At 44.7% G+C, this 22,517-nt stretch overlaps 1 protein-coding gene across 10 annotated transcripts in view; it reads left to right on the forward strand.

Annotated features, from left to right (window-relative positions):
• Positions 1-22,517, forward strand: part of PPP6R3 (protein phosphatase 6 regulatory subunit 3) — a 144,853-nt gene that overhangs the window by 71,485 nt on the left and 50,851 nt on the right. For all 10 annotated transcript variants that reach the window (XM_075928324.2, XM_075928323.2, XM_075928320.2 and 7 more), the window contains 2 exons: positions 3,247-3,362; positions 4,638-4,723. In XM_075928324.2, coding sequence (XP_075784439.1) covers positions 3,247-3,362; positions 4,638-4,723 — 202 coding nt within the window. The remainder of the gene's footprint in view (positions 1-3,246; positions 3,363-4,637; positions 4,724-22,517) is intronic.

Raw genomic sequence — 22,517 nt, forward strand, 5'->3', positions numbered from 1 at the left:
TCTGTTTAAAAAAACTCCCAAAGGTCACAGATTCCCTGATCTTGGCTTGGCAGTGGAAGGGGAGTAGTTAAATGTGCTCAGCACAGAGGTCCAACAAACCCCAAAATAAATAAAATAACCTGATGATGTCTGACCAAACATTCCCTATTCTCGCATATTGGTTATTCCATCTCATTTCCTGCTGCCCTAGAATTCTTGGGGACTCCTCTCGAGTACCCACGGTCTATCGTTTTAACCCTCACAGGCAAGATAATTAGTTAGGTTTCAAGAGTTAACCACTGTGAAAAGACTTTAGTTAACTCAAGGGTATTATCCCTCCATTCATCACAGCCGTTGTAGCCTGTTCTTTAAATAGGTTGAACAATCTGTGGGGCTCATATTATCTTTCATTTAATTGATATGAAAAGAGCAATATTGAAACAGAGTGTTGAGAGAAAAGAACCTTACAGGTTCAAAATTTAGCAATCTTCCCCCTCTCCTCCAACCCAACCCAAAAAACAAGCTAACTCTGAGCAATCACACACTTAGGATTTATAGAGCACCAGATAAAAAGAAAGGGGAAGATAAAGCAACGAGTTAAACAATGTTATACGGTACACCTTCCATCTGAGAGCAGTGGGGAGATTAAGTATGGAATAACATCACACTTGCTTGAAAAGTAAGCGCACTAATAAGTGCATGCAAAGCTTGCCATGCTGATGGAGGTATCTGTTAATATCATCTGGGCCAACACTTTGGAAAACTCTGAGCTTTGTATAAATTAAGTCCTATCTTGTTCGACCATCCATCAAGGAAATCTGCATTCACTCCCTAGCTGAAACTTCATAGCTCTCAGGCAGTTTCATTTCATTTGTCAAGTATCAAATCATTCTGCACTGAGTCCTTAGCACCAAATCCACTAGATGTATGGAAAGTTGTGTTCAGCATTATATAAGTTGTAATTGTGTGTGAATTGCATCATCATTACCTTACTACTATATGTGAATTTAATTAGAAATGAGTAGACAGCAGATGGGTTACTTTTTTCACACTCATCTATTAATTCTATAGACCTCTAAGTGGGATGTTTTGTTCCAACTTTCTGTAGCAACAAAAATCCTCTGATTATGTCTGTCGTGCCAAATGTCCTAATTTAAAATACCTGATAGTGTTAACCAAAGACTTGTCCACATGGAGACACCCAGGAAAATAATACAAATTAACTAAAAGTAAAGGTATGAATATAAAGTGGATTCATTAAACTATATTGAATTAAGGCCATTTTAATTCTTTGAGTATCCACATGGGTTTAATGCATTTTAACTCATTTACTTTAACACCGTTAGTTCATTCGAAGTAATTTTTTGGGGTGTCCCTGTGTACACAAGCTTTTTGTGCAAGGTATGGCTTCTGAGTTTTCTTTCTCCTGATCTACCCATCTAATTGTTATCCTTGGTACCAGATGTTAGGTAGTGTTGCTCAAATCTAGATGTTTGTCTAATTTGTAGTTCATTTCTGGAGGTTAGGTTAGTTTTAGCTTGTCTAATCAGTTGTCCTTCAGTTCTGCAAGGTGTCATTCTGGGTGTTGCTGTTTCCAGTTCCTTATCAGGCAGGTTAGCCTGGGTAGGGGAACACCTTGGACTAAGGCCTAGGAATTTCTATCAATGTTCTTAAACTACAGTCCCATCTCTCTTGTGGAAGTTTGTTAGCTTTTGTGTTAAGGTAGCTATGAGACCAAATTTACAGAACGTGGGTATATTTTTTTTGTAGCCTGAATTAAGGTATTGTCTTATTACTCTTAGTCCACGTTCTTACTTACAGTGCCAGAGATCAATCTTGCATTTGATTTAGTAGTCTAGTAAGGATCTGCTAAATCAAACACTGAGATACCCCTGGTTGACACTGGTGCTCCTCATTTCACAAGGAGTAAGGGAAATCCATGGGGCGCATGTTTCTGTTGACCTTCCATTGTGAAGATGGTGCCAAGCTGAGCTTAAGGTACATCGACTCAACTACTTTATTTACACAGCTGGAGTTGCTGACCTTCTGGGCCCAGTGTAAACATGGCCTTAGAGGTTCAAAACTCCTCTTCTGGAATGCTTTTCACTTAATACTTTGACACCTTTCCTCAAAATTAATATTTTAATGTCCTGTGTCAGCATCTAATAGTAAATGGATTTTCATTCTTGTCATATTAACTTGACTCAAAACTTTTGTGGAATCAGTATTATAACTTGAATAAACATGTCTGTCTGTCTCTGTCTCTTTCTGTCTTTCCCTCCCTCCCTCCAGGGTTTTCTCAGTGTTTTTAGTAACCCCAAGTATTCCAGACCTGGACAAAATACAGCCTTTGGGCCAGATATGGCCCGTAGAGGCAGCTGGGAGCTCCAGGCAGACTCCCCTGAAGCCCCACGTGTTGCTCAGAAATGCAGCTGCTGGGCCGCGTTTCTGTTTCAAAACTTGAGGGAAGGCGCTTCAGGAGCTGCCCCCAACACAATCCCATTGGCCAGTTTCTGACTAGAAACCAGCCATTGGGAGTTGCTTGTTTAAAAAGCAGACAGCCAAGAAGAGCCCCACCTCCTCTCCTCTGCTCAGTTATTCACTGATGCACATGCTGTCTGGGAAACATTTTAAGCTCTGCAAGCAGGCAGGAAGGCAGGTTGGTTTGGCTGCTGGCTGGTAATTCTCTTGGCCACAGCCTGCCTCTGGCACCTCAACCCCTCCATGCGCCAACCCTCCCCCCCGAACATACCCAGACACTGTCCCCGCTCTTGCGCCTATACCCCTTCCCACATCTGGCACCTCAATCTCCTGCCCCAGATCACAATCACCTTCTACCCTAGGTCACGTCCCAAACCCTTGCACTCCAGTCCCTTGCCCTATGTCATAACTTTCTCCTTCACCCAAACTCCCTCCCAGACGCCAGTCTGCCTTCTGCATCCCAATCCCTTACCCCAAGCTCCCCTCTGCACCCTACCGCCATCCCAGACCCTGCATCTCCTCCATTAATATCATGGAAGACTGTAGCCCTTGACCACTTTCCAAAATCTTGGAGTGGTACCCTCCTCCCAGCAAAAATTATTGCCCATGCCTGAACTATTCACTACTCATTCTCCTGATGAATATTTAAAGTACTTTTGCTTCCCCGCTTATCTGGTCTAACTTTTTTTGTGTTCCTTGGGTTTATAAGCTTAGTATTCCAAAACTATGAAATACTTCAAAAGCCAGCTATTCAGGAAGATGAATATTTGACCTTCTCTTTTGCAGGGTTGAAGGAGGCAGGCGGCATGGCTATATGGGTCATTTAACAAGGATAGCTAACTGTATTGTGCACAGTACTGACAAGGGGCCAAACAGTGCACTAGTACAGCAGCTTATTAAAGGTAACATTAAATGTCTTCAGGTTTGTTTGACCATTCTGTTAACTGGTTTTGTAGAATTAAATTGTGCAAGGAATTTAAGACAGCTTTTTAGAGGGGCTTTGTTTCCAAAAGCCCTTTGTCCAAGGGAAAGAAGAAATCCTCTTACTGTTGGAGTAAGTCCAGGTAATCTATTAAACTAGGACATGCTTGGATATGACTTGCTCTAACCAAACTTAGTGAAGCAGTGCCATACTTGCCTCAAACAAATGTGAACAGAGGCGGCCTGCCCTAATGAAAACTACACTGAATCAAGCATCTTCTGTTGGAGAACGGCTTATTTATAGAGATGCTTCTAGAATAATTAATCTCTCCAGCATAGGCCTTCTCACTCTCAGCTGTACTTTCTTGCAGTGTTAATCTTTCCTGCAGGTTACTCCCACATCCCTTGTATTCATGTACAGTTACAGGTGTATTGCACTAAGGATGTTAAGTAATGGTTAACTTACTAGTCGAGTAGTCGATGGAATTTCCATTGACCACTTGATAGGCACTTCCACATTCCTCCATTGAAATGTAGAAGAGTCCCTAGTGGGGGCTTTTGTGCATTTCAAAGTGGCAGCGCAGCATGGAGCCCGGGGTCAGCGGGGACCTCAGAGTCCCCCGCTCATCCCAGACTCCATGCCGCACTGCCAGTTTGAAATGCCATGCAGAGCTGGGGTCAGCTGGGGACTCTCCAGCTGACCGTGGTTCCGCATGGCATTTCCCCAGAACCCAGGATTAGGTGGGGACTCCCCAGCTGATCCTTGGTTCTGTAGAAATGCTGTGCTAGAGCCAGGCTTCATGCAGGACAGTGGTGCACAGCTGAGCCGGGGATCAGCTGTGCGGCACTGCCCCTTTGATCGCTGCCTAGGCATTTCAAAGGAGCAGCCACACAGTTGATCCCTAGCTCGCTGTGCAGTGCTGTCTCTTTGAAGTATCCTCTCTTCTCCCTCCCCCTTTTCTGCCTCTATCTGATAGAGGCAGTAAGAAGGGGAGGGGGAATCAACTAGTCCTTAACATCCCTATATTGCACCAGTGAACCACTGAGACTGTCACCTAATAGACTAGCAGTGTCTACCTGAAAAACCATACCTTGTTTGAATGCTCGGTGCCTAATAAAATTTTCAGTTGCATGTATAGCGCAACATGTTCTGCATTAATTTTTTGCAAGTTTAACTTTAGGAGTGAGAAGAGAGTGAAAACTAACTGCTTTGAGTGACATTGGTACTAAAACCTTTTTTCTTCATTTTATTCTAGAGCTTCCAGATGATGTCAGGGAGCGATGGGAGACATTCTGTGCAAGCTCCTTAGGCGAAACTAACAAAAGGAACACAGTGGATCTGGTAGGTTTTATAAGATGAATTTTTGAAAGTTAGTGCTCTTATGAGATAAGCTTAAAAAACGAGTGGACATGTAGCACCTTAGAGACTACCAAAAAAAATACAGGTAGCATCATGAGCTTTTGTGGGCACAACCCACTTCTTCAGATGATAAATATGGAGCAAGAGGCACAGGAGGACAAATATAAAGCAGATAGAGTGGTGGCCAGGTGAGAGGGGGGTGCCCTGTCAATTAGTGTCCATGCAAAATGAGCCTAATAGAGTGGACTGTAAGTGTCTGATGCTTAGCTTTTGATGTCATTTGGGTGTTGACTATAACAAACCCATCCAAGAGATGTCTTTGTTCAATGCCTGGCTAAATGTATCAGATTTGCATATGAAGACCAGTTCTGCAGTTTTTCTGTCTAATTGGTTCCTGAATTGGTTAAAATGGGGGGCTGTAGGTGATGACTCGTGATGTTCTGTTATGTTGTTCGTTGGGCCTGTCTTGAAGCTGATGTCTGTGTACTCATCTGGCTCTATCAATCTATTTTTTTCACTTCTCCAGGGTGGTATTTAAGTTTTAAGAATGCCTGATAGAAATCCTGTGAGTGTTTGTGGTAGGGATGTAAGAACTTAGTTGAGTCACTACTTGATTACTTGCTTCCCTCCCTCACTCCCTCCCCCCGCTGCCTCTGTATCGGGGCAGCAAGAGGGGTGGACGCAGAAGCTGGTGTTGGTGGGGGGAGTCGGCTTAAAAACTGGTTTTCCTCCCCATCTAGCACCTGTCTGGATGGGGAGGCAGAGGCACAGCGGTCCAGGACCCGAGTGCTGAGTCCCAGCTTGCGCCAGTTGCTGAACCTATTCCCATTGCAGCTCTGCCTTTTAAATGTAGTAAGAGATGATGCCTGGCCCAGTGGTCCGGTAAGTAGAGTAAGACTGCTGGGGGATGAGAGCTGAGGAAACATTGTTCGAGGTCAGTCATAAAGATGTTGGCATATTGTGGAGCCATGTGGATGACCATAGGTGTGCCGCTGACATGAAAGTAGAAATTGCCCCCAAATTAGAAACTAACATAACGACCATACTGGGTCAGACCAAAAGTCCATTTAGCCCACTATCTTGTCTGCCAACAGTTGCCAATACCAGATGCCCCAGAGGAAAGGGTTACAACAGGTAATCCTCATGTGATCCCTCCCCTGTCACCCACTTCCAGAAAAACAGACTAGGGATACCATTCCTACCCATCCTGGCTAATAGCCATTGATGGACCTAACCTCCACGAATCTTTTCAGCTCTTTTTTGATCCCTGTTAAAGTCCTAGCCTTCACCATATCCTGTGGCAAGGAGTTTCACAGGTTGACTATGCGCCAAGTGAAGAAAAACTTCCCTTTTCCTTGTTTTAAACCTGCTGCCTATTCATTTAATTTGGTGACTCCTTGTTCTTTTACTGTGGGAATAAGTAAATAACTTTTCCTTATCACTTTCCATACCAGTCATGATTTTATAGACCTCTATCATATCCCCCTTAGTCTCCTCTTTTCTAAGAGGAGAAGTCCAAGTCTTTTTAATCTCTCTTCATATGGGATCCGTTCCAATCCCCTAATCATTTTTGTTGCCCTCTTCTGAACCTTCTCAAATGCCAAAAAATCTTTTTTGAGATGAGGCTGCTACCTCCTATACTCAGTATTCAAGATGTGGGCGTACCATGGTTTTATATAGAGACCATAAGATATTTTCTGTCTTAATCTCTATCCCTTTTTTTAATGACTCCTAACATTCTACAGTTAAACTCCAATGGTCCAGCACTCCTGATGGTCCGGCACCATCTGGAACCCGGAAGTGCTTCAGGCAGCCGGACAATTGGAGCTGCTCTGCCCCCGGCTTCCCCGAGTTAGCTGCTGGTCAGTTTCAGCAGTGGCTGACTTGGGGAAGTCTGGGGCAGAGCATCTGGGGTGCTGCTGGGTTGGTCCCTCAGCGCTGAGGGGTGCATCCCCCCCCCCCCACCCCAGACACTTCATAGCCCTCCCTTCTGATATCAAATATGTTGGACTAATCCCGCACCCCCTGGGTCCTAAAGGTGCCATATTATCGGAAGTTTACTGTATTTGCGACGAGGAGTCCTGTGGCACCTTATAGACTAACTGAAGTGTAGGAGCATAAGCTTTCGTGGGCAAAGACCTACTTCGTCAGATGCATGTAGTGGAAATTTCCAGAGGCAGGAATAAATATGCAGGCCAGGATCAGGCTGGAGATGACCAGGTGGATCCAATCAAGGAGGATGAGGCCCACTTCTAGCAGCTGATCTGGAGGTGTGAATTCCAAGAGAGCAGAAGCTGCTTTTGTAGTTAGCAAGCCATTCACAGTCTTTGTTTAATCTAGAGTTGATTGTGTCAAACTTAAAGATGAACTGTAGCTCAGCAGTTTCTCTTTGAGTCTGGTCCTGAAGTTTTTTTGCTGCAGGATGGCTACTTTTAGATCTGCAATTGTGTGTCCAGGAAGATTGAAGTGTTCCCCTACAGGTTTTTGTATGTTGCCATTCCTAATATCAGATTTGTGTCCATTGATTCTTTTACGTAGGGACTGTCCTGTTTGGCCGATGTATATAGCAGTGGGGCATTGTTGGCACATGATGGCATATATTACGTTGGTGGATGTGCAGGAGAATGTACCAGTGACAGTATGGCTGATCTGGTTAGGTCCTGTGATGGTGTTGCTGGTGTATATATGTGGGCAGAGTTGGCACCGAGGTTTGTTGCAAGGATTGGTTCCTGAGTTCGAGTTATTATGGTGCGGTGTGTAGTTGCTGGTTATAATAACTCGAACTCAGGAACCAATCCATGCAACAAACCTCTGTGCCAACTCTGCCCACATATATACACCAACAACACAATCACAGGACCTAACCAGATCAGCCATACTGTCACTGGTACATTCTCCTGCACATCCACCAACGTAATATATGCCATCATGTGCCAACAATGCCCCACTGCTATATACATCGGCCAAACAGGACAGTCCCTACGTAAAAGAATCAATGGACACAAATCTGATATTAGGAATGGCAACATACAAAAACCTGTAGGGGAACACTTCAATCTTCCTGGACACACAATTGCAGATCTAAAAGTAGCCATCCTGCAGCAAAAAAACTTCAGGACCAGACTCAAAGAGAAACTGCTGAGCTACAGTTCATCTTTAAGTTTGACACAATCAACTCTAGATTAAACAAAGACTGTGAATGGCTTGCTAACTACAAAAGCAGCTTCTGCTCTCTTGGAATTCACACCTCCAGATCAGCTGCTAGAAGTGGGCCTCATCCTCCTTGATTGGATCCACCTGGTCATCTCCAGCCTGATCCTGGCCTGCATATTTATTCCTGCCTCTGGAAATTTCCACTACATGCATCTGACGAAGTGGGTCTTTGCCCACGAAAGCTTATGCTCCTACACTTCAGTTAGTCTATAAGGTGCCACAGGACTCCTCGTCGCTTTTGCAGATTCAGACTAACACGGCTACCCCTCTGATACTTTACTGTATTTGGTTTTTTGACTGCCGCTGCACACTGTATGGACGTTTTTAGAGGACTATCCACAATGACTCCAAGATCTCGCTTGATTAGTTGTAGCCAAATTAGTCATTGTCATATTGTATATGTAGTTGGGATTATTTTTTTCAATGTGCATTACTTTACATTTATCAAAATTAAATTTCATTTGCCATTTTCTTGCACAATCACTGAGTTTGGTGAGATCTTTTTAAAGCTCTTCATAGTCTGCTATGGTCTTAACTATCTTGAGCAGTTTGGTATCATCTGCAGATTTTGCTAGTTCACGGTTTACCCTTTTCTCTAGATCATTTATAAATAAGTTGAATAGGATTGGTCTGGGGACAGACGTTTGGGGGACCCCGCTAGTTACCTCTCTCCACTCGGAAAATTTATAATTTATTCCTACCCTTTGTTTCTTGTCTTTTAACCAGTTATCAATCCATGAAAGAACCTCCCCTCTTATCCCAGGACAACGTACTTTATTTAAGAACCTTTGGTGAGGGATCTTGTCAAAGGCTTTCTGGAAATCAAAGTATACTGTGTCCACTGGATCCCCATTGTCAGCATGAAATCTAGCAGATTAGTAAAACATGATTTCTGTTTACAGAATATATGCTGACTTCCCCCCCAACAAATTATATTCATCCATGTGTCTGGCAATTTTATTCTTTACTATAGTTTCAACTAATTTGACTGGTACTGATGTTAGTCTTACTGGTCTGTAATTGCCAGGATCACCTCTAGAGCCCTTTTAAATATTGGTGTCTCGTTAGCTATCTTCCAATCATTTTGGTACGGAAGCTGATTTAAAGGATAGGTTACAAACCATAGTTAATAGTTCTGCAATTTCCCATTTGAGTTCTTTCAGAACTCTTGGGTGAATGCCATCTAGTCCCGGTGACTTGTTACTGATAAGTTTATCAATTTGTTCCAAAACCTCCTCTAATGACACCTCAGTCTGGCACAATTGCTCAGATTTGTCACCCAAAAAGAATGGTTCAGGTTTTGGAATCTCACCAATATCCTCCGCTGTAAAGACTGAAGCAAAGAAATCATTTAGCTTCTCCACTATGACTTTATCATATTTTAGTGCTCCTTTAGTATCTTGACCATCCAAGGGTCCCACTGGTTGTTTAGCCAGCTTTCTGCTTCGGATATACTTAAAAAAAACCATTTTGCTATTGCTTTTTGAGTTTTTGGCTAGCTGTTCTTTAGACTCCTTTTTGGCTTTTTTTATTACAGGCAGTCCCCGGGTTACGTACAAGATAGGGACTGTAGGTTTGTTCTTAAGTTGAATCTGTATGTAAGTCGGAACTGGCGTCCAGATTCAGCCGCTGCTGAAACTGACCGCCAGTTCTGACTTACATAGAGATTCAACTTAAGAACCCCAGGCATCCCCAAGTCAGCTGCTGCTGAAACTGATCAGCAGCTGATTCCAGGAAGCCTGGGGCAGAGCAACTCTGCCTCGGGCTTCCTGTAGTCAGCGCTGGTCAGTTTCAGCAGCGGCTGACTTGGGGACGCCTGGGGCAGAGCAGCTGGGGTGCTGCTGGGTTGCTCCAGTAGCACCGCTCCTCGGCGCTACTGGACCAACCCAGCAGCACCCCAGCTGCTCTGCCCCAGGCGTCCTGATTCAGCCACTGCTGAAACTGACCAGCAGCGGCTGAATCAGGACCTGGGGCAGAGCAGCTGGGGTGCTGCCGGGTTGGTCCAGTAGTGCCCAGAGCGGCGCTGCAGGACCAATCGGCAGCGCCCCAGCTGCTCTGCCCCAGGGTCCAAAACAAAAGCCTGGTCTGTCTGGGGGGGGGGGGGGCACACTAGCTGCGCCCCCCCCAGCAGACCAGGGACACGGGGAGCAGAGCCGCAGCGGCAGTGGGGTGCCGCGCCTCTGAGGCTTTGCTCTGGCAAAGTCTCAGAGGCGCGGGACCCCGCCGCGGCTGTGGCTTCAGTCCCGGTGCCTGTGGTCTGCTGGGGGGGGGGGGGGGCACAGCTAGTTGACCGTCCCCAGCAGACCACAGGCACCGGGACTGAAGCCGCAGTAGCGGCGGGTTCCCGCGCCTCTGAGACTTTGCCAGAGCAAAGCCTCAGAGGCGCGGGAACCCGCCCGGTGCCCCTGGTCTGCTGGAGACGGTCTCCAGCAGACCAGGGGCACCGGAGCAGCTTACGAACGGGGCTTTCTCGCCCCGGAGCTCGCAGGTAGCAATCCGCCACCTCGACCTCCGAGGCGAGAGAGCCCCGTTCGTAAGTGCGGATCCGACGTAAGTTGGATCCGCGTAAGTCGGGGACTGCCTGTATATTTTTACACTTAATTTGACTAAGTTTATGGTCCTTTCTATTTTCCTCACTAAGATTTGATAGCCACTTTTTTAAAAGATATGTTTTTACCTGTGTCTGCTTCTTTTACCTGGTTATTAAGCCACGGTGGCACTTTTTTGGTTCTCTGTTTTTTAATTTGGGGTATACATTTAAGTTGGGCTCCTATTATGGTGTCTTTGAAAAGTTTCCATGAAGCTTGCAGAGATTTTATTTTACTTTTGTCACTGTACCTTTTAATTTCTGTTTAACTTCCTCATTTTTGTAGTTCCCCCCTTTCTAAAATTAAATGCCACAGTGTTGGGCTGCTGAGGTGTTTTTCCCACCACACGGATGTTAAATTTTATTATATTATGGTCATTATTTCCATGTGGTCCAGTTATATTTACCTCTTGGACCAGATCCTGTGCACCACTTTAGACTAAATCAAGAATAGCCTCTCCCCTTGTGGGTTCCAGAACTAACTGCTCCAAGAAGCAGTCATTTAAGGTAGCAAGAAATTTTATCTCTGCATCCCATCCTGAGGTGATGTGTACCTAGTCAATATGGGAATAGTTGAAATCCCCCACTATCAAATTTTTTAACTTATAGGCTCTTTAATCTCCCTTAGCATTTCATAGTCACTATCACTGTCCTGATCAGGTGGTCGATAATATATCCCTACTGCTATATTCTTATTATTGGAGCATGGAATTACTATCCATAAAGATTCTATGGAACATTTTGGCTCTTAAGATTTTTACTTAAATGGTTGCGGGTAAGGACAAAGTCAAAGCTTAGTCACCAGATTTGCAGTGGCATCATCAAGGATAGTGTCCCTTATAACCAGTAATCCATTGTTGTGTAGAATGTTGGTGTAAAGAGCTTCTATATCCATGGTGGCAGGAGGGTGTTCTCAGGAAGATTACTGATGTCTGTAGTTTCTTCATGGAGTCAATGGTATCTCGAAGGTAGCTAGGAGTGTTGGTAGCATACAGTCTGAGGAGAGAGTCAGCATAACCCAGATAATCCTGTTTTAAGTGTGCCAATGCCTGACACGATGGGAAGTCTGGGATTTCTAGGTTTGTGGTTGGGGATTTGGTGCTGTTACAGCAGGGAGTTTCATGAGCAGACAGATGTAGGGGTTTTTTGGTATTCTTTAGTGGGATCAGAGGCAAGAAGCCTGTAGAATCTGATGGATTCCTGTTGGTCATCTGTTCTGTTAATGACTTTTATAGCACCCCCTTTTGTCAGCCTCTTTGATAATGTTAGAATTTTTTTTGAGACTGTGTATAGCATGGTGTTCTGCATGGCTGAGGTTATATGCCTCATGTTTGTTAATGTCGGCTGGTGGATGTTTGTGGAAACAATCAATATAGAAGTTCAGACTGTTACAACCACCAGGAGGGATCCACATAGAGGATTTCCTCTTGTGGGATTGGCATGGGGTATCCTGAGGATTGGTGTATTTAGCAGTGTGTTGGAAATATTCCTTTAGACGGAGAGGGGGGAAATAGGCTTCTAGATCACCACAAAACAGAATCGTATTTGTGGGGGTGGTAGAACAGAGAGAATCCCTGAGAGGACAGAATCTTCTGCCAGCAAAGAGTGTGGTTGAATAAGATGACAGTGTTAGGTTAGTTGAAATATTCTGAGGCATGTAGGAATTTAAGTAGTTTATTGTCCTTTTTCTTCTGTAGGTTAGTGAAGTGAGCATTGTCGATGGCTTGTTGGGTTATTGTACAATTCTAGCCAAGAGGAAGTTTGTGTAGAAGCTTAGTTTGAGAGCCTCTAGTATTGAGAGCTCCGCTGATTAGTTGGTTCTTCATTTTTTTGAGAGTATAGCATAACCTTTTACTACAATCTACATGCCCCATAGATTATTGTAATTTTTTTCACCTGGTGTCCATTGGGTATGATGATCATCTGTTTGCACTTGGATAGAAAGATGTCTGGGTCTGAGAGAGTTTGCTGCTTATAAGGGCATCCTTTTCTCATGTATCAGGGATACAGTTGCACTGCCGCCTTTCCAGCCATCATGCTTCTAAGAATGTCAGCAAACCTTTCAAGTAGCTGCAACGTCCAATTGGCACTTCTCTAGTTTCCTTTGCAAATATGGCTGCCTTATTGCCAATTAATATAGTTTTGCCAGGGTGTTTGGAGTTAGGCTCATTTTATATTGTCTCACTCAAAGTAGCTTCCAACAGGAAGATGTCACTTCAGGGTCTTGGCAACTCCACAGTTGCTTGAAGAATTGAGACCAAGGCAGCATTTTCTGTTAATGATATTTAAAGGCAAAAGTGTCAGTGTAACAGCAATCAGGCGCCTCAATTCAAAATAGGATAAGCTTGATTTCTTTTGTTGTGTTTTAAAGATTATGATCTTTTTTTTAACCGAGGTGCTTGCTTACTTGGGCCTCCTTAAAGTTGTGATTTTTAAAACTTGTCCAAGAATGATTTATTTGTGGGTTCACTTTTGTGGCAATAATTCATTATTAATTTGAAACAAAATGAATAAAGATTGTCAAATCTGTTCTTAATTTATTAAAAATTTCAGATGAGTGCAAAGCAATGAAAGATCTACAGAGAAAAGCAGAATCAAGTTAAATACAGCTGGATCAACATAATGTAACACAGTGTTTTCTGTGTAGTGGTAGCATTCTGCTACTACTTAGTTCACAAATACTGCTCTGTCCACTACTAGCCTAGCAAATCAAGAGTTTTCAGGGTGTCATTTAGCTTTTAAGAGGACAGAGTTGAGAGAAATGTTGTCTTAATGAGCCAAAATCTAAACTAGTTGCATTCTGTAGTATCACACCATGCTCAGGTTCTAAAATACCTGTCTTCTCCTTATTTGACTTAACATGTGACCCAAACTAATTTTCTTCTTAAAAAAAATCCCACATCTATACAAAGTACTCTGAAAACTTATCTCCTTGTGTCTTAAACTTAATCTGAAATTATGGTACTCAATCACTTTGTACATCTAAAAGGGACTAGGACTTCTGTTTATAAGTTTTCCATTCAGAATCAGCCCAGCAGTTTCTAAGAGAGTACATTTATTCACAGCAGAACGCAATGTATGAAATAAAAATACAGACCCCCCCCCCCCAATGTTGCCTAACAGAGGCATCAAAACAATGAATTCATTGGCTTTCTGATATCTGTTGTGGATACAAACCATAACTGCATTGGTAATTATTCAAGAAAACAATGCATCTTAATGGCGGAGAAAAATGAACTTGTTGGGTTTATAACATTATGAAAATGGCCCACAGGTCAGATCCAGATTACTCTGATCCAGGTTATAATCGTCAGAGCCTCCTAATATTTAGAAATGTTGCATGATTTAGATAATGATATGGAACAATAAAATTGCTTTGTTTGAGAATTTTTTTCCTGAGGTAAAACATCTTGCCACAGTTGTTAATAACCTAACTCAAGAAACATTCATCGAAAATATAGATTGTTAGTGTTGTGCTCTCACGGCCTCCTTCAGCAAGTTTTAAGTCAGCCTAAATGTTTAGACCAGATAGACTACTAGACTATTAACTTTCTTTGATATCAATATCCCCTGTCCCTTTTAAAACTGCATACCCAAAAGAATTCTAACCAAAGTGGAGCCAACCGAGTTTAATACTGGATCTTCTCATGTTCAGTTCAAGCATCTTAAGCTAACTGCAGGACTCTTAGCTCTTCTATAGTAAATATCTTTGAGTTTGACAACTGTAAGTCTCACAAATGGAGGTCTGATCTTTCCGTGTAAACTAACTCAGCTGACAAAAACCCTAAAAAATACAATTTTTTAAGCCAGTTTGCTGTTGGAACTTCATTGAAATAACTAATCATCATAAAGATATTCAATGTGAGTAACTTCTCCTCTTCTATAGTTGTATTGATACTCATGTCTTTTTTAGACTTGGCAGAGTTCAATTTTTTTATGACTTTCTATATTAAGTTTTCTCTATTTTTATCAATTTCAGTTTCACAATTGTGCAAGATGATGGGTTTTAAGCACTCTTTTCCAATTACCTATTTACATTTTCACGGTTTAAGTAAATTACAGAAGGGTTAGACCATGGGAAGTGAAGGAGGGTAAGAGAGAATGATCAGACAGTTTAATGACAAATAATGAGCTTCCAAATGTTGAAACTTTAGAATAGTTAGAACAGATTATCATCCTCAAATGTTAAAATATTAAAAAGTCCTTAAATTCAGCTCTAAATTCTTAAACATTTTTCTTAATTTGTTTATCTGTACATTTTGATTATTTGTTTGATTTCTTTGTATATGGTGAAATAGCAATTTACTGACATTTACTGATTTTTTTTTTTTAAGTCTTAATCCCCTTTCAGTCCTAGTCTAATGATGGTGATAATTACTAGGGATCAATAAATTGATTGATTATTAGATTTTGGTGGAGAAAAGGTACACATTTGAATATTAACTCATATATCCTAATAGTAAATTGCTCCATTCAAGAAGACGGAAATTACAGCTAGTAGTGAATATGCAGTAGGTACTTGTAAATAACACTGGCAGCTTCCAACTTTTCTACCAAACTGTAAAAACATTTGTTTTTGTCTGACACCTACTAGAGAAAAGTTCAAATATTGCTCTCTCAATCTAATGCTTTTCTGTGTAAGTGAAGAGTTTTATAAGAATCCTGAAGGGTTGGTTTGTTTGCAGTTATGCCTAAATGTAAATGAAAGCTAATTCAGTTAGTTGAAATTTTGATAAAATGTTTACTTTGGTTTGTTTTCATTTCTGTGTTAAAATGCAAGCAATTTGAAGTTGACATAAGAGCTTTGGGTTTGTGTTTAATCCTAAGTAGATGGGGTTCTGGTAGACTAGAAGGGAAGATCAGATGACATGATATACTCAGTCCCACATGATGATGCCTAATTGAGGTGTAAAACAAGTTTTCAAATGAAAAATATAATGTATGCCCGACTCACATGATAATGTATAAGTAATTGGCAACTTCTTTGAGGCTGTTCCTGTGGGTGTGCCACCTTAAGTACTTAGGTGCCACAGCGCACCTGGCTGGAAGATTTCTATAGCAGTGCTTGTGGATAGGCTGTTTGTGAATGCGCAGTACCTGTCATGCGCTAGGCAGCTAACGCGTATGCACGAACTCTTCAGTTCCTTCTCTGCCTGCACTAGTGCCGGTTGGAACTCACAATGTACTCTGCATTGAGCTCCACAGTTAGCCTTTTACCATAGTGTTTTAGTCAGATTTATTTTTTAAATCATTTTTCTTTTACTCTAAGAAGATAAAAAAACAAAACAAAAAACTTTCTTTTGCGACAGACCACAGAACTGCAAATAAATGGAGGCTCACTGCCTGCCTCTTTGCCCTTGCAAGGATCTCCCACCAAGGGCTCTCCCCTCGGTGTTTTTACTGGTTTTACTACTTTTAATCTTTTTTTTTTTTTTTTAATCTATCTGAGGAGAACTTTCACAGTGACCTCCTCAGAACCCACCTTCCCTCAGGCATATACCACAGCGGCTGGTGCTCGGATGCCACCTATTTACCGTTTGTATATTTCCCACCATGAAGGGCGTTCGCTTATCTCCACTGCCTGAGGGAGTAACACAGAGTAATTCAGTGTGCTCTTCAGAGCCCTGACAGCCGGAGCAAATATAGTGAGATAAGTTTCAGTTTTAGCTATCTCGCTTGGATGGCCATCTGACCAACTTTAGACTCTGGCTTCCCTGCATCTGCATCCCCGCTTACACTCTCTCAGCGGCGATGTCAGACAAGGCATCCGCAGCTATCTCAGCTGCAGGCTCTGAAACCTCTAAACAGTCTAAGAGGATACATGCAGATGCTAGCAGGGAATCTCCTTCACCCAAGAAAGGGTGATCCCACAACTCTAAGCCAGTTCCATCCCTTGTGGGGGCTTCGGACAGGAGCTTGCCGGGATTGTTATCACCTACTGCGCCTTGAGGGTCCCAAGTCCTGTTGCGAAACAGGCTAGCAAAAGCCTAAGCCCCTTGTGGCACAAAAACTCAAGACAACCCAAGCACCGCCTGTGCCGACTCTGCGCTCAGATACTTCTAAAAATAGCGGTTCTACTAAAGCCCCACACTCAACTTTGTCAGCGTGGGCGCCTGCCCCGTTACCTGGCAAGGCAAAAGGCGCTCAGCCACAGTAACTCCTGCTGCCCATGCCTCAAGCTTATTCTTTTATATCTACAGACCTGTTAATAGTTACCTCTGTACCCACTACTCCACTTTTCAGTATGGATGCCTCTCTGACACTTGCCAGGTTCTCTTCAGCAAATATAACAGCTTCTGCACCTCCTTTATAAAGTGAGGAGGAAGCTGTGTCTCTCTCAAACACTATCTCAGCCACAACCAAGGATGCCTCAGTGGCACCCCAACCAGTGGCTGCCGCCGCCCATGCCTCCCACTTGGCCCTGCTGGATCCCTGGGCATTTTTGGGAACACACCAGCAGCAGCAACAATACCATCATGCTAGTCAGGCTCACTCGAGACTCACATTGGTGACCTCCCTAGATGTGTCCAGGGATCAAACACCCTTTCAGTGATTATGACTCGAATGATTATCTCCCCTGCCAATTCAGCTGTCCTCTTCTCCAGAGGATGTCCTCATACCACCACCACCCTCACTAGGCAATGATTTCAGGGCTTTTCAAGACCTTTTTAGAAGGGTGGCTGATGCATTCAAGATCTCATTAATGACCTAGCCTGACACCTAATGACAGCTCACCAGCATCCTACATGCTACGCCAGCCGTCAGACTAGCTCTACCCATGGACCCTGCCCTCATAGATCCTGCTAAACACCTGTGGCAAACACACAGCCTCCATATCTCCAGTGGGCAAAAAGGCAGATAGACATAATATTTTCTCCTCACAGGGTGCGGAGATCCTCTTCACACACCCTTCTGCCAACTCCCTCATACTTGATGCTGCCAACCAGTAAGCCAAACATACCTTGCCAAAATCCACTCCTGCTGATGAGTGGAAATGGCTTGATCTCATGGGTAGAAAAGCCTACTCATCTGCCTCCCTCCAGCTATGAATCTTGAACTACACTGCTGTGCTGGCAAAATATACACATCTCATTTTCGAACAGATTATCCACCTTTATTAAGTACCTTCCAGAACAAACAAGGGAACAATTTAAAGCCAACACAAATGAGGGCTCCCTAATAGCCATGACAGCCCTACAGGCCTCCCTCGTCTCTGACACCACCACTTGTTCCCTTGCAGCCATGGTCAGGATGTGGAGAGCATCCTGGCTCCACATATCTAGCTTTCCAAAAGAGGTCCAGACAAGCGTCGAAGACCTCCCACTTGAGGACCCAAAGCTTTTCACAGAGTCAACCGACACTTTGTTGCATCCCATGAAAGATTCCAGAGCCACTCTTTGTATGCTGGGCATCCAGGTTCCTGTGCAGAAACATAAACAAAATAAGGGCTATACTCAGAGATTCAGACCTGCCTTCTTTACTCAACCATAAAAGCAGTATGATCAGAGAAGGTGACAACACCAGAGCAGAAGGTGACAGTCTGCCAAGCAGCCTACCACGTTCCATTCCTCTAATAATAAAGGTTTTGAAGTTCAGATTGGGAGTTGTCAAATTCATCCCTCCCCTCCTGTCCTTCATGGCACTCCAATATCCACACAACAGCTAGCATCTTTCTATCACCACTAGTGCCTCATAACATCCGACAAGTGGGTGTTGGACATCATAAAGAAGGGATACTGCATATCGTTCCTGTCCATTCCAAAACTCCAACCACCCACCCTGTCCCTCTTAAGGGACCCATCTCACAAGTTTGTCCTATGCCAAGAAATCCACTGCTTTGATGGCGATCAAGTGGCCCCTCCAATACTGCAACATTGGCTTTTATTCCCAATATTTCCACATGGAAAAGAAGTCAGGGTATGGAGGCCAGTCTTAGATCTCAGAGGCCTCAACAGGTATGTCCTTTCCCAACACTTCCGCATAGTTACCCTCTCCATCATTATTCCCTCCCTCAACAAAGATGACTGGTTGGCGACTTTTCGACCTCCAGGATACATATTTCCATGTGCCTACCCATCCTGTGCACAGGAAATATCTTAGATTTACTATGGGTGGACAATACTTCCAGTACATGATACTCCCTTTTGGCCTCTCTACCACACCAAGAGTATTCTACAAGGTACTGCCAGTAGTTGCAGCTCATATGCTCAGGTAGGAAGTGTACATCATTCATTATTTGGACGACTGCCTTATAAGGGCTGACTCCCTTCAACAGACACAAGAATCAGTCATTACCACCATGGAACTCTTTAGATCCGTAGGCCACCATATAAACCTCTCAAAATGTCAGCTTGAACCAACCCAGGTGCTAGAGTTTATAGGGGCTCGATTAGATTGTACCACTGCGTGTCTGCCCCATCACAGATTCCTAGCCATACAGAAGCTTATCCAACTCCATTGCACAGCTCCCCAACTACCTGCCAGAGCATGTCTCCAACTCCTAGGCCGCATGGCAGCAGCCACCACCATAGTCCCTCATGCCAAATTGCATATGAGGCCACTACAACACTGGCTCAGCACAGTATACAGACCATGAAAACACAATCTCCTCAAGTTGCTCTCGGTGCCACTCACCATCAGGAAGTCGCTTCAGTGGTGGTTGAATGCACAAAATGTGTGCACTGGTGTCTCCTTTCATAAACGAGCCCCCTTCTTTTCGATCACCACGGATATGTCCCTACTAGGCCGGGGAGCCCACCTTGAGCCCCTTTACCACACTAGCCTGATGGTTGCCCGCAGAGATCACTCTGCATATCGGTATCCTTGAGCTCCATGCGGTATTCTCCAATTCACCTTTGCAGATTTTTACAGACAACCAATCTGCAATGTTCTACATCAACAGGCAGGGAGGGGCCAGATCTTACCCCCTGTGCAAGGAAGCAGTCCACCTCTGGACCTTGTGCATTGCACACAATGTAATCTTAATTGCCTCACACCTTGCAGGCAAAGACAATACCACAGAGGACTCAGCAGGAATTTTTCGTCCAACCTCAAGTGGGAAATAGATCCCACCATCTTGCACCAAATCTTCCAGTGCTGGGGTTTTCCCCAGATAGATTTGTGACCCATACCAACAAAAAATGCCCACAGTACTGCTCACGAGTCGGCATTGGCTCACACTCCCTGGGAGACTCATTCACAATCCGCTGGGACATAGCACTCCTCTATGCTTTTCCACTGATACCTCTTCTCCATCGGGTGGTCAACAAGATCCGAATGGAAGGGGCAATGTTAACCTCTTAGCCCCAGACTGGACTAGTACACTTACCTGCTCCACATGTTGTTCAAGCGGCCATGGCGTCTCCCTCGCATCTCCTCAACCAGCACTGCAGCCACCTCCATTACCCATACCTCCGCTCTTTCCAGCTCCTGGCGTGGTTCCTCAGAGGCTTACTCTTATAGCATCACAATGCACAAACTGAGTCCAAGAAATTCTCCTCAATAGCCGTAGAACATCTACTTGAAAAGTATACCTGTACAAATGGCAACGCTTCTTTGCTTCATCTCAAAGAAACAACCTTGATACGGCCTCAGCTCCACTACCTGCGATCCTGCAATACATCATGAAGCTTAAGAACTCAGTCCTTTCCTGAGCCTCCCTTAAAGTACATCTCGCTGCAATCACAGCTCTACACCAACCAATAGACAATACATCAGTGTTCATGCACCCCATAACTAAAAGGTTTCTCAAAGGTCTGTGAAACACCTACCCGCCCATCAGACCACCACTCTGCATCTGATACCTCAATCTCCTTCTTACAGCCCTAATGAGAGAGCCCTTTGAACCAATGGCAACATGCTTGCTACTCCACCTCTCCATGAAGGTGGCCTTCCTTGTGGCTATAATATCCGGAAGATGGGTTGGAGAAATTGCGGCCCTCATGATGGGCCCACCATTTATGGTCTTCCATAAAGACCCAGTGGTACTTAGGCATGAATTTTGGGTGAGGCCTAAGATCCCCTCTGCGTTCCACTGCAATAAACCCTATCAACTTACCTGTTTTCTTTCCCAAACTTCACAGCAAAACGCAGACAATGCTTCATACCCTTGATTTCTGCAGGGCCATCATGTTCTACACAGATAGAACCACACATCCACAGAACCAACAGATTATTCATTTCAACTACAGAACCATCTCTGGGACTCCCCATTTCCTCTCAGAGACTTTCCAAATGGGTAGTGGAGTGCATAAGACTGGTATATTCAGCCTTTGGCAAAGATCTGCCTCCACAACTTCGTGCGCACTCAACCAGAGCCATGGCTGCTTCAATGGCATATATCCAGGGCATTCTCTTGTTAGATATTTGTAAATCAGCTACCTGGTTGTCCGCCCATACTTTCATGACCCACTGTACGCTAGACATATACCCATCTAGAGGAACCCTGTTCAGCCACTCCATCCTCACAGTTGTCCATGAAGACATTATGCTGACAGAAGTACCCACCTCCAGTGGACACACTGCTTCATAATCACCTCAGGTGGAGTACCCACAGGGACAGCCTCAAAGAAGAGAGGGTTACTCACCCTCTGCAGTAATTGAGGTTCTTCAAGATGGATGTCTCTGTGGGTTCTCCACCACCTGCCCTTCCTCCCTTTTGCTTTGGTGTATCATCACACATACCCAGGCCTCGACAAACCGTGGCGAGATCTACTCGCTGGCCCCACACCGTGCATGCGCCAGACCAGCACTGCTCATGCACGCAGCACCGGTGAACGGAGCGACCGGCTGAAATCTACTTGCCAGAGGCAAGTAGAAAGCGGTTTGTCGAGCCCTGCACATACCTCCTGGGGCAGAGAAGGAACTGAAGGGTTCGTGGCTCGTGCATGCTCTTTAGCTGCCTGCCACATGAGGGGTACTGTGCATGCACGAACAGCTTATCCACAAGCATTGTTACAGAAATCTTCTGGCCAAGCTCACTGTGGCACACAAGCACCTAAGATAGAGCACCCGCAGGGCACCCATCTCAAAGAACCTCAATTACTGCAGAGGGTGAGTAACCCTCTCTTGAATATTTCCAAGGACTTATTGGGTTATTTAGTTACATTGTTTAAAACAAGTGGTATTTTCCACAAGGCTGCAAATTCAAATATATTGCATAGCAAAATAGTGCTGTTTTTTTATTTGTATACAGGCAGTCCCCGGGTTACGTACAAGATAGGGACTGTAGGTTTGTTCTTAAGTTGAATCTGTATGTAAGTCGGAGCTGGCGTCCAGATTCAGCTGCTGCTGAAACTGATCAGTTTCAACAGCGGCTGAATCTGGACGCCAGTTCTGACTTACATACAGATTCAACTTAAGAACCCCAGGCATCCCCAAGTCAGCTGCTGCTGAAACTGATCAGCGGCTGATTCCAGGAAGCCCGGGGCAGGGGCTTCCTGTAGTCAGCCACTGGTCAGTTTCAGCAGCGGCTGACTTGGGGACGCCTGGGGCAGAGCAGCTGGGGTGCTGCTGGGTTGGTCCAGTAGCGCCGCAGCTCCTCGGCGCTACTGGACCAACCCAGCAGCACCCCCGCTGCTCTGCCCCAGGCGTCCTGATTCAGCCGCTGCTGAAACTGACCAGCAGTGGCTGAATCAGGACGCCTGGGGCACAGCAGCTGGGGTGCTGCCCGGTTGGTCCAGTAGTGCCCAGAGCGGCACTACGGGACCAACTGGCAGCGCCCCAGCTGCTGTACCACAGGTGTCCGGAGCAAAGCCGCGGAGCACGGGGGCAGCGGGACAGCCCAGATGCGCCGTGGCTGTCCTGCTGCCCTCGGGCTCCATGGCTTTGCTCTGCTTTGCTCCCCGTCCCCCTGGTCTGCAGACCAGGGGGACGGGGGGGCAAAGCAGAGCCAAGCCGCGGAGCACGCGGCCAGAGGACAGCCCAGACGCGTCTGGACTGTCAGCTGGCCGCGCGCTCCGCGGCTTGGCTCTGCTT

The sequence above is a fragment of the Pelodiscus sinensis genome, chromosome 5, assembly GCF_052426305.1.
Source record: "Pelodiscus sinensis isolate ZL-2025 chromosome 5, ASM5242630v1, whole genome shotgun sequence".
NCBI lineage: Eukaryota > Metazoa > Chordata > Testudines > Trionychidae > Pelodiscus > Pelodiscus sinensis.